At 44.7% G+C, this 13,671-nt stretch overlaps 1 protein-coding gene across 1 annotated transcript in view; it reads left to right on the top strand.

Moving 5' to 3' along the window:
- The window catches only part of CPVL (carboxypeptidase vitellogenic like), a 96,160-nt gene extending 82,816 nt beyond the window's left edge, over positions 1–13,344 (top strand). Inside the window, exon 13 of the mRNA XM_036453748.2 lies at positions 13,091–13,344. Coding sequence (XP_036309641.1) covers positions 13,091–13,195 — 105 coding nt within the window. The 3' untranslated portion in view covers positions 13,196–13,344. The remainder of the gene's footprint in view (positions 1–13,090) is intronic.
- Positions 13,345–13,671: the final 327 nt, after the last annotated feature.

Genomic DNA, 13,671 nt, shown 5'->3' with positions numbered 1-13,671 from the left:
GTTCTTATTGGATATGTTGATGTATAAATATGTACGTTACTATATCACAAATGTGTTTCTTATTAGATTGATAATTTCAATGTAATGGCTTCATGTGTGATCTATTTTATTATATACTAGAGGCCCAGTGTATGGATTTGTGCACTGGTGGGGTCTCTTGGCCTGGCCTGCACCCTCTCGCAATCTGGTACACTCAGGGTACGTCAGAAACCTGCAGGCCAAGCAGAGGGACCCCTCCAGTGCACGAATCCATGCACTGGGCCTCTAGTATCCATATAAGATCTTTGATTAATCTCTTCCTTCCCTCCCCCTCCCTACTTCCCTCTGAGATTTATCAGTCTATTCCATGTTTTCATGCCTGTGATTGAGCAGCTGTCTTCTGGTGGTCAGTGGGCATCATAGCTACTGGTCAAATGGTTAAATGGTCGCTTAAGCTTTTATATAGATAAATATTTGTATAATGTACATATTACACTAAATATATATATATTACATTTTAAAACATTGTTCTAAGAGGTGTCCCTGGCTGCATTAGATAATAGCCATAGAAATCCATGGCACTAAAAGACCAAGAACCCATGTTTTACACTATTTTAATTGTTAAAAATAATTTATAGACCCTCACCAACCCAAACCACTGACCACCTTTGGTGACTCCAGATGGAGAAGTTACAAGCATAGCTATCAAGTAGACTTGAATTTTATTTCTAATGTATTTCAATGGCAACTCTAACTACTTCTACTATCATCATACTCCAGTGACCTTGTAGTATAGGGATTAGGGCTAGATACTATGTTAGACCCGGTTTCCCTCCTTGTTACACCACTTCCTAGTTGTGTGACCTTCAGCAAATTAAGCTCGCCAAGAGATCCCTCATCTGTGACGTTGGGATAATATTAACTCCCATCTCTCTTAAGGGAGGATTAATTATTAGGATTAATTGAAAGAATGCTTATACATTACTTGACACTCTACCTAGCACCTAGTAAGCATGTAATAAATACTTCTACTGCCTTTATTGATGTCCAGCATTAATCTGTTTTTCTCTAAGAGGGTCCTTAAGAGATACTTAAAGGCTCAAATGACTAAATGGACTGAATATTATTTATCAGAAAGGCCTGGACCTACTGTAATTGTATCCAGGTTCATCTTCACTGTAATAAGGAAACTCTTGATGATACATGGAAGAAATACTGCTAGAGAGGGCTGTGAGGTATTCTGCATTTTGCTCCATGGCAGTCTAATGATAGCATGTAGAAGTGGCTACATCAAATAATGAGATGTTTCTAAAGCACTGAGCTCCTTAGTTGAACAATAATCTGAGCCATCCCTGTTGACAATAAATGGAGCACCCAACCTTTTTTTGTTTTGTTTTTCCCATCTGGACTTAGCTTCTAACATATGGGAACAGAGAAGAAGAGGAATATGGAGTTTAGATTTAGAGAGTAAAAAACAATCCAGAAAAAAAAAAAAAAAAAAAAGACAGTCAAATATTTGGCAACTTGCTCTGCTGCTGTCCAGCATGGAGATGTGGGTGTTTGTTTTTGTTCCGAACATTTATTTTTTTATGCAGCAACCGGAGTCCCAAGGTTTAGATTCTGGCAGCAGCTCTGTCTCCTTTGAGCTGCTTTCCAGAAGGGGACTTCTCGAGGTTGCCTTTGTTTCCATTCAATTGCTTCTCTATCTCCTCCCGATTGGCTTTTAGGCTGACAGCCCATCTCATCCTCTCTGGGTTGGCCAGAAGAAAACAGCACAGCAGAGAACATGTTTAATTTTTTAAAGATTTATGGTGTGTGTTTTTTTTGTGAGTTGGCAACATCAGAAGGTGGCTTTTCTTTTCTTAAATTAAAAATTGAATAATAGCCAAAGAATAGGTATACTATTTGTGTAAAAGTAAACAAACAGTGGTAAATGAACACCCTTAGACTTAGCCAGCTAGTTTAAGAAATGCAACATAAGCGTGAGTTTGCCCTCCCCAAACCCATCCCCTTTCCTCACTGCCCTAGATTTTGTTTCTACCATCCTTTTGCCCTTTTTAAAAATTAGTAGTTTTATTACAGATATGCATCTCCATCAACATATTATATCTCCATAAATGATATTTTACTTTTATGTTTAATTTTAATGATTGCTCTGTATGTATTTTGCAATAACATACGTTTGCTATGCAAGCCTTTGTGAGATTCACCCATGTTGATATGTGCAGTTGTGCCTCATCCTTTTTCATCGCGGTATAGTATTCTGTTGTGTGCTTCTATTCTCTGTCCATTCCACTGCTACTGGACATTTGGGTTGTTTCCAGTTTTCTACAACTACAAATTTTGCTGCTGTGAACATTCTTGTACATGTCTCCTTGTGCCCTGTGTATAAGAGTTTCTGTTAAGAATATTGCCTAGAGGTGGAATTGATGAGTTTACAGGATTCGAGTGTCTTCAACTTCGTAAGGTAATGCCAACTTGTTTTCCAGATTGATGCATTCTTGCCAGTAATGTGTAAGAATTCTGGTTATTCCACCGTCTTGTCAAATTTTATTGACCTGTCTCTAGTCATCTTTTCCTCGGGCTTCAGTTGAAGAAGGGATTAATGTCCTTCCCATGTCTAACACTCATGGCTTGCTTTCTTCTCTTGCTGTCTTTCTCGTCTTCTTCTCTGGCTATCATCAGCCTGAGACCAGCATCCACGCAGTGACGGGGGCTGATGAACATGTCATATCTAAGTGTTGGTGCTGCTTCGGTTTCTCAGAGGCATTTTTCTTTTAGGATGTCCTGAGCTGAGACTGGCTACCAAAATATCCAGCTTTAAAAAAAAAGAAATGTATTCTTTTGGCATCTTTTTTACATCCACTCATCTACAGTGGCTCAGTATAAGAAGCAACTAGATAAAATAGACAGATTTCAACTGACATCATGGCTTTGCAGACCATTTGGGAGAAGGACCTGAGTATTTTCTGACACAGCACAAGGCCCCTCACTTCCATTACTTTTCCATTAAAACAACAAGGAAGGGAAGTTATTTAGAAATTGCTTTGCTCTGAGTCTTACCAGAAAATTAAGAAAAATTGTAATTGGCAAATATTACTCACCCAGTCCCTGAGCTAGCATTTCTCACATCTGCTTTCCAATATCCTTCTCATTGCCATGGCTTGATTCATTTCCCAGTGCTCGGCACAAAAACCACACAGAATTACTTAAAAAGAAAAACACTGATTTTATACAGCATTGTGGAGACACTAGGGAAAAAAATGATGGCTACCCCACATTATAAATTCTAAACTAAAACAATTTCTCCCTGTGGTGTTTGAAGAAAAGGCACAAGTTTTAAGAGCTGCTATTGAACAACTCTCTAAATATGTGTTTTAAGTTGTTGTTTAAATGTTTTGCCTTTTACAAGGGCCCCCATAGCTGGTCTTAACTAGTCTCCCTCCTCTCCAATCTCCCCTCCTCTTTGTGCTTTTTCCGAAAAGCAAGTCTGGTCGTGTTTTCTCTGTTTAAAACCTTTCTCTGACTACTACCTGCAGAACCAAGCCCAAGCTCTTTACTGGGACGGTGATGATGGTTGATCTGGCCTAGGCTTCTTTCACCAACTTGACGTCTCACTCTCCCTTTTTCCCAATTAGAATTTTGAAAAAGAAAACAAAACTCCTTATAATTTTCCAAACACACCCTGCTGTTTTGTCAGCCAGCAGTTCCCATGGGCTGCCCTCCCTCTTTCTCATAAGGCCCTTTCTCCTCCTCTGACTGACTGCCTGGAAGCCTCCATGCACCATCCAAAGCTAAGCTGAGGCGTCACCTGTGGGAAGCCCTGCTCCCAGAATGCCTCACTGTCCTCTCTGGGTCACTTTCCCATGACAGGGGCACACTGTTTGTTTGTTTGTTTGTTTGTTTGTTTGTTTTAACTCTGTAGTCCCGTTTCACACTGAGCTCATTGATGGCAGGAAAGATGTATTTTTTCTGTTGGTAGCAAGCCCAGAGCACAGATCCTGGCATTCAGTAAATGGTCAACAAATTAGAATTAAAACCAAACTGGCCCCTGCCTCATGCCTATGCCCTTCTCGTGTGTGTGTGTGTGTGTGTGTGTGTGCCAGTAGCAAGAGCCCTGCACAAGCTCTGGTGCTCTGAATATCTCTGAGAGGCTGTGAGTCCATGTCTTCTAAATTTTCCTATCAGACTACGCCAGGGCTGGTTCTTGCTTGAACTCTGCCCACTCTACTAATTGTTGGGAGCTTAGTCCAAGTTCCTCCTTTATCCTCTGCTCACCAGACAGCAGGTATTGGGTCCGAGCCCCTCTGCCTGGGGCTGGACCTCCTAAGCAGCCAGGTCTCAGACAGAGAAGCCATGAGAGGTTGTGGGTGCATGAGAATGAGTCTTTATTGCTGAAACCAGTGGCCACACAGCCATCAGACAAGAACAGTCCTCACAGCAAAATCCACATAGGCAGGCAGCCAGTGCTGGTGAACACTTATCTTTCCCAGAAAGCAGCAGCAGCCTCTGTGCCCACAGCTGTTATCTGAACAGTCACACGCTGCCTCCCAGACTCACTGCCTTACATCATAGCGGTATCTGAGCTCTCTGGCTCAGCAGCTTCCTCTGTCTCTCCTGCCCAGCTGCTCTCTCTAGCAGACTTCTTCTCACTCCATCCTCAGCTGACTCCAGCCTACTCCATCCAACTTGCTGGTCAGTACCCTATTTTACACTACTTAGACAAAGAAGGCTTTGTGCCAATAGTTACACCAATCATATTGGCCACTGAAGGGCACAGTGTGCTGTGTGTCCTTGCACCTGCTCATGGTCTCTTGGCCTGATTAGGAGTCCCAGGCTCAGAGTCCTTGAACATCCTACTTAGGCTCATGCCCAGAGCAGCCTTTGGCCATTCTGGTGTATTGATAACAAGGCCTCTGCTGCGACTGGCCTTGACTATCCGGGGACCTGGCATGGTTCCCACAGTGTGTGTGTGTGTGTGTGTGTGTGTGTGTGTGTGTACTATAATTCTCAAGAAATGCTATTGTCACTCCCCACTTGTACACACCACAATGTCTTCTTGGAAACAGACTAGACATGCGGAGATAATGAATAGTTCAAAACAATCCACTCGGAGCCAAAGGATGCGCTGCTGATGTCAGCTGAAGACTATTTCCTTTCTGTGTGACATAGGGGGAGTGAGGGGAAGCAGCCTGGGAAACCAATTTATGGAAGATCGTGCAAAAGTTTCATTATCTCCGGGGCTGACTGCAGTGTCCTCTCCTTTTAAAATATCGAACCCTTGGTATTTGATTTATTTTCCTTTCCTTAAAAAAGGACACAGCTTGCTTCCTGAAAACAAAGGGAATAATAAACAATAGCAACTCCCAATTTTACTCTGATTATTTGCCAAGAGTCCTCTTGGTTTATGTGGTTCTTTTTCATGAGAGAGGACTTCGCATAAAAGAATGCTTCTAAATTAAGCTACCCAAATATGCACTTAGCTAATTCTGAAGGAGCTAATTTATTGTATTATTTAAAACATAAATTGGATAGCAAATCTATTTACCGAGGTATAGCTGCTAGGCAATGATGCACAATCTTCTCTTAGCCGTTGAGTGGTCTTTAATACTCTATTGAAATTTCACAGAGAACCATTTCATCATGGGAAGTGAATAAATACGAAGAAGTTTCACATCTAAAGTACAATCCACACAGGGAGGATGGGTTTTAAAAATTTATACTATTTGAGGAACAAAGAAGGAATTGGATTTGCTTTTTAAACAGTGGCTTTTTTGTTGTTTAACTTAAGGAAGTGTAGGCCGGGTCAAGAAATCGCTTGTGGGAATGTTACACAGAGCCAGAGAATTAACAAGGTGGAGGGTGGAGTGGGGTAGAGAAATGGTTAGGGGGGGCGAAACAAAATGAAGATGTTGAAACTGTTCCATTGTCCCCTGGACTCAGGGCCCCGTTTTGCTTTGCGCCATCTTTGCTTTGGCAGTAACAACTGTGGACCTTGTTTTCTTTCAAGTAATGGCATCACGAAAACGCTGTGCCCTTTGGCATGTTCCGTATCAGAAGTCCCTGGACATTTGCAGGTTCTGGGTCCTCTTAGGCTGTGGGCCAGGAACACAGTTAAACCTAGGAGCCCTGTCTGGCCAGTTGTCCCAAACAGACCGGCTCTGGAGTGCCTCAAGGGCTCTGACACCAGCGGAAGTTCCCGGAACCCGGTGGTGTGCCCTTCCAGGACTCTTGCCAGTTTCACTGGAACCAAGAGGGAGAGCAGGGCTGGACACAGGCGACTGGGTGTTCTCGCCTTCCTGCGGGTATTTGCGACCCGGCCCGTCTGACTTCCTGAACCAAGGTGTCAGAGACATTTCAACCCACGAATGCAGATTGTAAAGCTATTGTAGATACTGAGGAAGGGTCATTCATTTACCCATTTGGGTGATTTATTTTGAGAAAGAGGAAGAAAGCCCAAATACTTCATCTTTGCCCAATAGAATCAAGACGTCAGAGAACCAGTGGCCTGAGGGTGAACGGGGTTGGAGGGGGAGAGATGCTGATCTGTAGTGGCTGTCAGTTGCCCTGGTGGGAATATGCCCACCACAGCTGGGTTCAAGCTACCAAGGCAACGTCCTGGGTGTGGAGCGGGGCAGCGATGTGCACAGGTGCCAGAGCCCAGCACTCCACTGTGAAGTCCACCTGCGGTGTCTGCAGGAGACACAGTATTAGCAGGCTGGCTGGCTCTGGCTTCCATGTCACCCAGAAGTGGCGAGTGAGTCAGGCTCTCGGTGCTCAGGACACTGCCATTAGCATTCCCTGTTGCCCCTGTGCCCTCTCCTCCCACTCAGTCTGTCCTCAAAGAAAAACTATGAATGCAGATCGTAAAGCCAGATCCTGAGGAAGGGCCATTAATGACCTGGATTGTGCTTCTTATCCTCTTGTGGCTGTCAAATATAAAACTGGACATGGAGGAAGTGGAGTTTCTATTACTTTTTAATTGCATCAAATCCTTTTGTTGTTTAAGTGGGTTCTTAAAAGGGAAAAAAGACAGAACAGCTTTCTCTCATTCTGCTAAGACAAGTAAGGTCTTGCTCGCTTGACATTTCTGTGTGGGGAGAAGAGGGTGTTTGGCATTGAATGTGGCGGAAGGCGGTGGAGGGAAAGAATGGGGTGGATCCTGGTGTTGGCAGACGTAAGGCTAAAACTCAGTCTTGGTAGTTAGTCAAGTCTATTGACAGAGGCTAGAGCTCATGTTCAAGCTGCTTTCTTACCGTCACTGGGACCTTGCCCATGGGAAGGAGGGGCTCATCGCATGGAAATGAAAGAAGCCTGGAAGAGAAATACCCACTCCTGGTGAATATTTTATCATCTTTTCTCTCTGAAAAAGTATAGTAATGCATTTTGTAGTTATTACTATCTATCTATAAAGCTAATATGCAAAGTGTCCCTTTGGGAGTTCAACCAGGAGAATGGGAGTTTGATCGCTCACTATGATGTGCACTGACCACCAGGGGGTGGCATGGAACATGGTGGGCAATCAGCAGCAGCGGTGGGGCACTGAAGGAGCAAGAAAAGGAGGCGGTGGGGAGGTTAGGAGGTGGGGGACCTGATGGGCCCTGATCACCAGCCAGGTCTAGGAAACCTATCCATAAACAGATTTCATGCACTGGGCCTCTAGTTGTAACATATGCTCCTCCTCCACTCTTAAAAGGAAAACTATTCCTTTGACCATAAAAAGTCAGTCAATAGTAGCATGATGACCACTGCTTGAGAGCTTATTATTTGTCAACATGGCACATGATTCAAGCTTAAGCCATACCTGCGGGCTGAATGCCATGTGGCATTCTATATGCATTCTCCCTTTGAATCCCACAAAAGGTTAAATATCCTTAGAGTGACCAACCATCCTGGCTTGTCTGGCACTTTCCAGTTTGTAGCACTAGATGTCTGTGTTTCCAGGAGCCCCTCAATCCGGGGCAAACTAGAACAACTGGTCACCCATATGTTGACTTCATTTTACAGATGAGAAAGTAGAGGCAGTTAAGTCCCTGGCCAAAGTCATGGAGCTGGGCTTAAAGCCAGAAAGCTGGACCTGAGTGTATGCTCTACTGGAGTGAAGTGGTGTGGCACACGCTGTTGTGACATAGGCAAAAGTGGAAATCCCGAATTACAATACGGTTGCAACTGATTAAGCAAGATGGTGCCTCTGGGAGGCCCTTTGGGAACTTTAAGGCAATACCAACAGTAATTATTGACTACTCTAAAAATGTGTACCATTGCAAGGGGCACGTGTAGTTGAGCAAAAGCAGCCTTCCCCCTCTTATTTAATGATCACTTGCTACCTTAGAGGTGTAGAGCTGTAAATCTCAGGAGTTGTCCCTGGGTGTCATGGGAGTAACTGTGAGCCTTGATTTTGGCTGTTTTTTTGTGTATTTTTTTTTAAGTGACTTGTCTCATTCTTAGTTGGGAAATGGCTGCTAACAAGCTTCAGCTTGTTTTTAATTCTCCTTCCCAAGTACCTTTACATCTTAGTATATTTTTATTTGAGTGCATATTTATTTTATTTCTATGTATGGGTTGTTTCTGAAAGCTAACAGGTAAGATTTCATAAATGTGCAATGAAATAAAAAATAATAAATAATTTAGTGTAAGTCAGAAGCCATAACAAACAAGGTTCCCTTGTGTCTCCATCATTCCATCGTGACAAACAAGAACTACACATCTGTGCTGATTTCTGCCTCTTCAGCCTGCATCTCCCAGGGGCTTCTTTTCTTCCGTCTTGGTCAAAGCCAAAATCCCTTGCGCAAAAGCCTGAAGTGGGGGACATGTGGGTGTGACTTAGGGGGGCTGCTTTTACTCCATCTTTACATATAATTAATCACTAATTTCACTGCTTCCACCCTTCCCCTTCTCATCACCTGTGCTACGAACCTACGTCACCTGAACAGCTAGTCGCCTCACTTGCCCCAGTATCATTTCATTCCTCAGCACACCCTCAGTCATCTTTCTCTAATGCACATCTGAGCATGTCCTTACCTGGACCATATGTCACCCTCTGGGACAGGTAAACCCATAGAGACAGAAAGCTGAGCAGTGACTGCCAGGTACTGGCAGGGAGAGAGGAGAGGAAGCAATGGCTAATGGTAATGGGGCCTCCTTTGTGATGAAAACATTCTGCAACTAGAGAGTGACGAGGCTGCACAGGTTGTGAATGCACTAAGTGCTATTGAACTGGTCACTGTCAAATGCTTAGAATAGTCATTTTATTTTATGTCATGTGTATTTTAACACACACACACATCTTATCAGATGAGGTCGATGCATTTCAGCACCATGTCACACAGGGTTACTTGTTCACCCTCCCTCTGTTTTCCCTCTATGCCTTCATAAATTGAACCATTGCAGGTTAAGGCATGGCACGTGCCATGAGTTCCGTGCCCCAGTGCTTGCACACACACACAGTTTCCTCTGTCTGCAATGCTCCCCTCTCCTCATCCTCCCTCTGCAATCTGTCCCGTGATCTGTTTCCTCCAAGATTCCCTTGCAAGCCCCGACAATCCACATCCACACGCCCACTGGGAATTTCCCTCTATGTTTTGTCCCCTAAAAAGGTACGACTGGGAAATCCTTTACTGCCGAGTCCATGTTTCTAGTTCCAGGCAGAATTGTACAGCTTTCTAAAACACGAAGTGAACTGAGGTTTTAATGTGTTTTATAGAACCTTTTAAAACCCATGACATGTTTGCGACCCCTGGGACATCTGGAACACATGAGCCCGGCGGTTTCGGCTCCAGTGTGGAAACAGCCCAGACGTACCGTTTCTGGTGACGAGGCCATTTCCATCCAGGGAGCCTTGAGATTAATCTTGTCACATTTAAACAGGTGATCACAGCGCTGTCACATCTTGTTGCACACCTTAACGCTGTGGAGGCCTGTGCCCGCCCTCTGTGAGTGGGGAGCAGCGTGGCTGCAAACAGCAGAGGCGCTATTTGTCAGCACACACACATTTATTCCTGAGGCTGACCTCGGCAGCATGCTGGCCAGGAGTGTGCTGGAGAGCATCCTTTGAGAACCTGCGGCAAGTGAATTTCCTTCCCCATCTTAATGACACCATTTTTCATGGCCCTTGGCCATTCCATATGGCAGCTCAGCATTGGACTGGGTCAGGCAGGTCTCTGAGAATAAGAATTATAATACCCAGCTGTGTCATCCCTTCCTGACCACATGATTATCATGGACATGGTGTGTGTGTGTGTGTGTGTGTGTGTGTGTGTGGTACCAGGAGAGCAGAACATCAGGAAGAAATACCCTAAGGTGAGGTCATACATAGGTGTTAAACAAATCTCTGTTTGTAATCTCCCACAAAGTAAATAAATTGCCTGATCTGTCACAGGATAGAAATGGTTCTTCTAAACAGTAGTTCCCACAGAGGAAGCTCTGGACCAACAGCAGCAGCATTCCCTCGGAAGTGTTAGAGATGCACATCCTTAGGCCTCGCCCCAGCCCTTCAGAAATAGACCCTCGATGGGCAGGGCCCAGGAGTCCACTCAACCAACTCAGGAGTTGTTATGCACATTCAAGTTTTACGCCACTTCCTTCAACCAAGATTGTCGATGCTAACGTGGGAAGACAATATTCGAGGGGCGTTGATACAAGCGTTTTGATGCTGCATTTTGAAGAAGGATAATTGTTAGGGAATAATGACAGTGACTAGTATTTCTTGAGTATCTCCCCAGGTCACACATTGTGCTCAGTGTCCCATAGACGTGATTTCATTAATTTCTCACATAGTTCACAACTGTCCCCCGTGGTGACACTTCTTTCCCCGTCGTACAAAGAAACAGAGGCTTAGAGGGTTCAGTTACCTGGCCAGAGTCACAGCTTGCCATGCCTGGAGTCATGTTCTGATGCCCTCACTCCCCTGAGCCCGGGCCTTACCACACTGTGCTGTCCCCATGAGCTGCAGGCTGGCCCTGGACAGAGGGTGACCTTGGCTCCGGGGTATTCGGTTTATTGCTGTTCTGGACCACAGCTGCCAAACTCATTTCCAGTGGAAGCAGCTGGCTTTTGTCACACACATGACTTCATTAAGTGTCCTCTGCTGAGCTGAAGTTGCATAAAAATCACTCATCGGATTCCTGCCAAGGCCAGAGATTTGGATGGGAAGTTACAGGAAGAGAATTGTACCCTGAGAGGGTGGGGGCAGTGAACATTTTCCTTCAGAGTCATCCGCAGGGGCCCTTGTCGCACATCTGTTTACTTTCAGTCTGTGACAGAATGGGACGTGGTGGGTTTCCAGACGCAAGCCCGGACACGTGTGGTAGGTGGGCCCCGCCGTTAGTGCAGCAGGGCACAGAGGACCCCGATGGACTGTAACGCAAAGCAGGTGTTTCCAATCGCAGAGCAGGAGTAGGTACAATCTCATGTCTGCAGTGGTGGTCTCCTCCCCTCACCTACCTCGGCGGGCTGTTGAGAAGTGGGTGAAATGTTCTGTGACTAAGCTGTAAAGTTTGGCCCACGAGGAAGGAATTATGGTACCAGAACAACAATTTGATTGAAAACACTGGTGTTTGCATCGGAAGCCAGGGTTCCAGCTGATTCTCTCCCTTGCGATGGTGTGGCTCGGACAGGCCACAATAGCTCCAAACAGCTCAGCCACCTCGAGGGAGCCGGTGTGAATGCGCTCTCATCGTTTGTGGGTGCACAGCTGGGAGAGCTGCTAAGTCTAATTCATCCAGCCAGGCTGGTCCCTCTTACCTCCCAGCAAGGGTGCGTGTACGATGGTGGGTTGGGGGGTCCATACCATAAATGCACTATGTAATATATGTGTACCTTTTCCTGCCTCGGCGCCCCCCAGGCTGGAGCAGGTAAAATGGGCACAGCCTCTCCGGAAGGGCCTCGTCTCAGTGGCTTTTAATTGCTGGGTGTGATTCACCAGCTAGAACTTACTAATGTGATGCTTGCACTGCGTGTGTCCACTCCCGCCATCCACTACTAACCCCTGTGTTGTCCACGTAGCACAGGCCACATTGGTCTCTCCTGCGTGTGGCCTCCTGACCTCAGTGTCAGCCCTTTCCTGTTGGGAATTGAATCACGCAGGCCCCCCTGTCCTCTATCTGGGACATTTGCTGGACCTCGAGGCTTTCTGAGTGTAGACACTGGTCCCCTTTTGTCAGTGGGGAGCCTAGCACAAGGGTGGACCCTTTGTAGGACCATGTGTGGGTCTGAATTCACCTCAACTGGATGTTTTAAGAATGTTTTTTACTTCCTGAGAGGGCTCACTGTTACCCAGACGTGGTGAGTCTGCCTGCTGTTGTGTGTTTGTATTGCACACAGTTTGGGAGAAAGTGTACTGATACCTCCACTTGACTTTAAAATGTGTAAAAAAACAAGGTGGATTAATACATAAATAGTGGAACCCTTACGCGTGAAAATGAGTAACATGGGTGTTAATGAGAGAATCTAGATGGTGCATGTGGAAATCTTTTAAACTTGCTGTATGTTTAAAAAAAAATTCATAATCGGGTGGGGAGAGAATGTTCTAACTCTATGCTGCTAAAAAAAAATGGTCTTTTAAAATTCAGGTGGCAAGGAGTTTTTGCGTTACTTTTTTTAGATAATGACAATGTCCCCTTTATTAATGGTAAAGGCTAATGGGAAGGTACTGCTCAGTGTAGGGGTCAGGCGGACCAGATAACTGAAGGGTGAAGTTGGGTACATTTCTCCGCTCAGTTGTAGACAGAGCTGACCTGGGTGTGGCTCCCCACGTCAGGGCCTAACCAGGTAAGAATTATAGCTCAGCGGAGGGTGGGGGAGAGCAGACAGCTCTTAACTCCCTCCCAAGAGGAGAAAAACAAGGAGAAATTTTCCAGTTTTACGCAAGGTAATGATGAACCCAACTTTGTGAAAAATTCAATACACAACTTCAAAACTTTCCCACCTTAAAAGTGCCTCTTACTGAAGCTGTCCAAGGGAAGACACTGGCATAGCCCAAGGCATGAGTTTCTAGAATATTCTGTGTTCCTGTAAGCTTCCAGAATGCTTCAATCTGAACCAACACTTTCCCATTTATCTAGAATATGCATTTCTCTACATTGCTATTTTTCTTTTCTTTTTCTCCTATCAGATCATTGTTCGCGGTGGAGGACACATTTTACCCTATGACCAGCCTCTGAGAGCTTTCGACATGATCAATCGATTCATTTTTGATAAAGGGTGGGATCCTTATTGATGGCGAAGCTGCTTTTCTCAAACAGTACTTCAAGGGTTGGAATCTTTAATAAGAAATTTTTCAAAACGGAAAATGTCATACAAATAAGAAAGCTGTCTTTTTCTATCTGCAAAAACATTTCTCATCAATAAAAATTACCCTTGAGATGACGAGTGAGGTTCTGTGGTGTTTCATTACAAAATTAACTTTCAGGAAGTGCCGTGGATGAGGGAGAATTGCATCTTTTAACTGAAAAGGTGGAAATAATGGACTCTGAGGCACTGATTCGGATACATATGGATAAATGGGATGTTGGGAACTTGAATAGGAACTTTTAATTTCTCCTAAGAGTATGTTAAAAGCACGATAAATGAATAGAGCTGTAACAACATCTTGTTCTGTAAATGATAGAGTTTCTTCAGCTCACAAGTATGAAGGTGTTTGGAGAATATTATTTGGATAAGAGTAGCTGAATTATCACCCCAAAGAAACCGGTG

The sequence above is a fragment of the Pipistrellus kuhlii genome, unplaced genomic scaffold (genome assembly GCF_014108245.1).
Source record: "Pipistrellus kuhlii isolate mPipKuh1 unplaced genomic scaffold, mPipKuh1.p scaffold_m20_p_26, whole genome shotgun sequence".
In the NCBI taxonomy this organism is placed as follows: domain Eukaryota; kingdom Metazoa; phylum Chordata; class Mammalia; order Chiroptera; family Vespertilionidae; genus Pipistrellus; species Pipistrellus kuhlii.
This window is presented reverse-complemented; position numbering and strand designations above follow the sequence as displayed.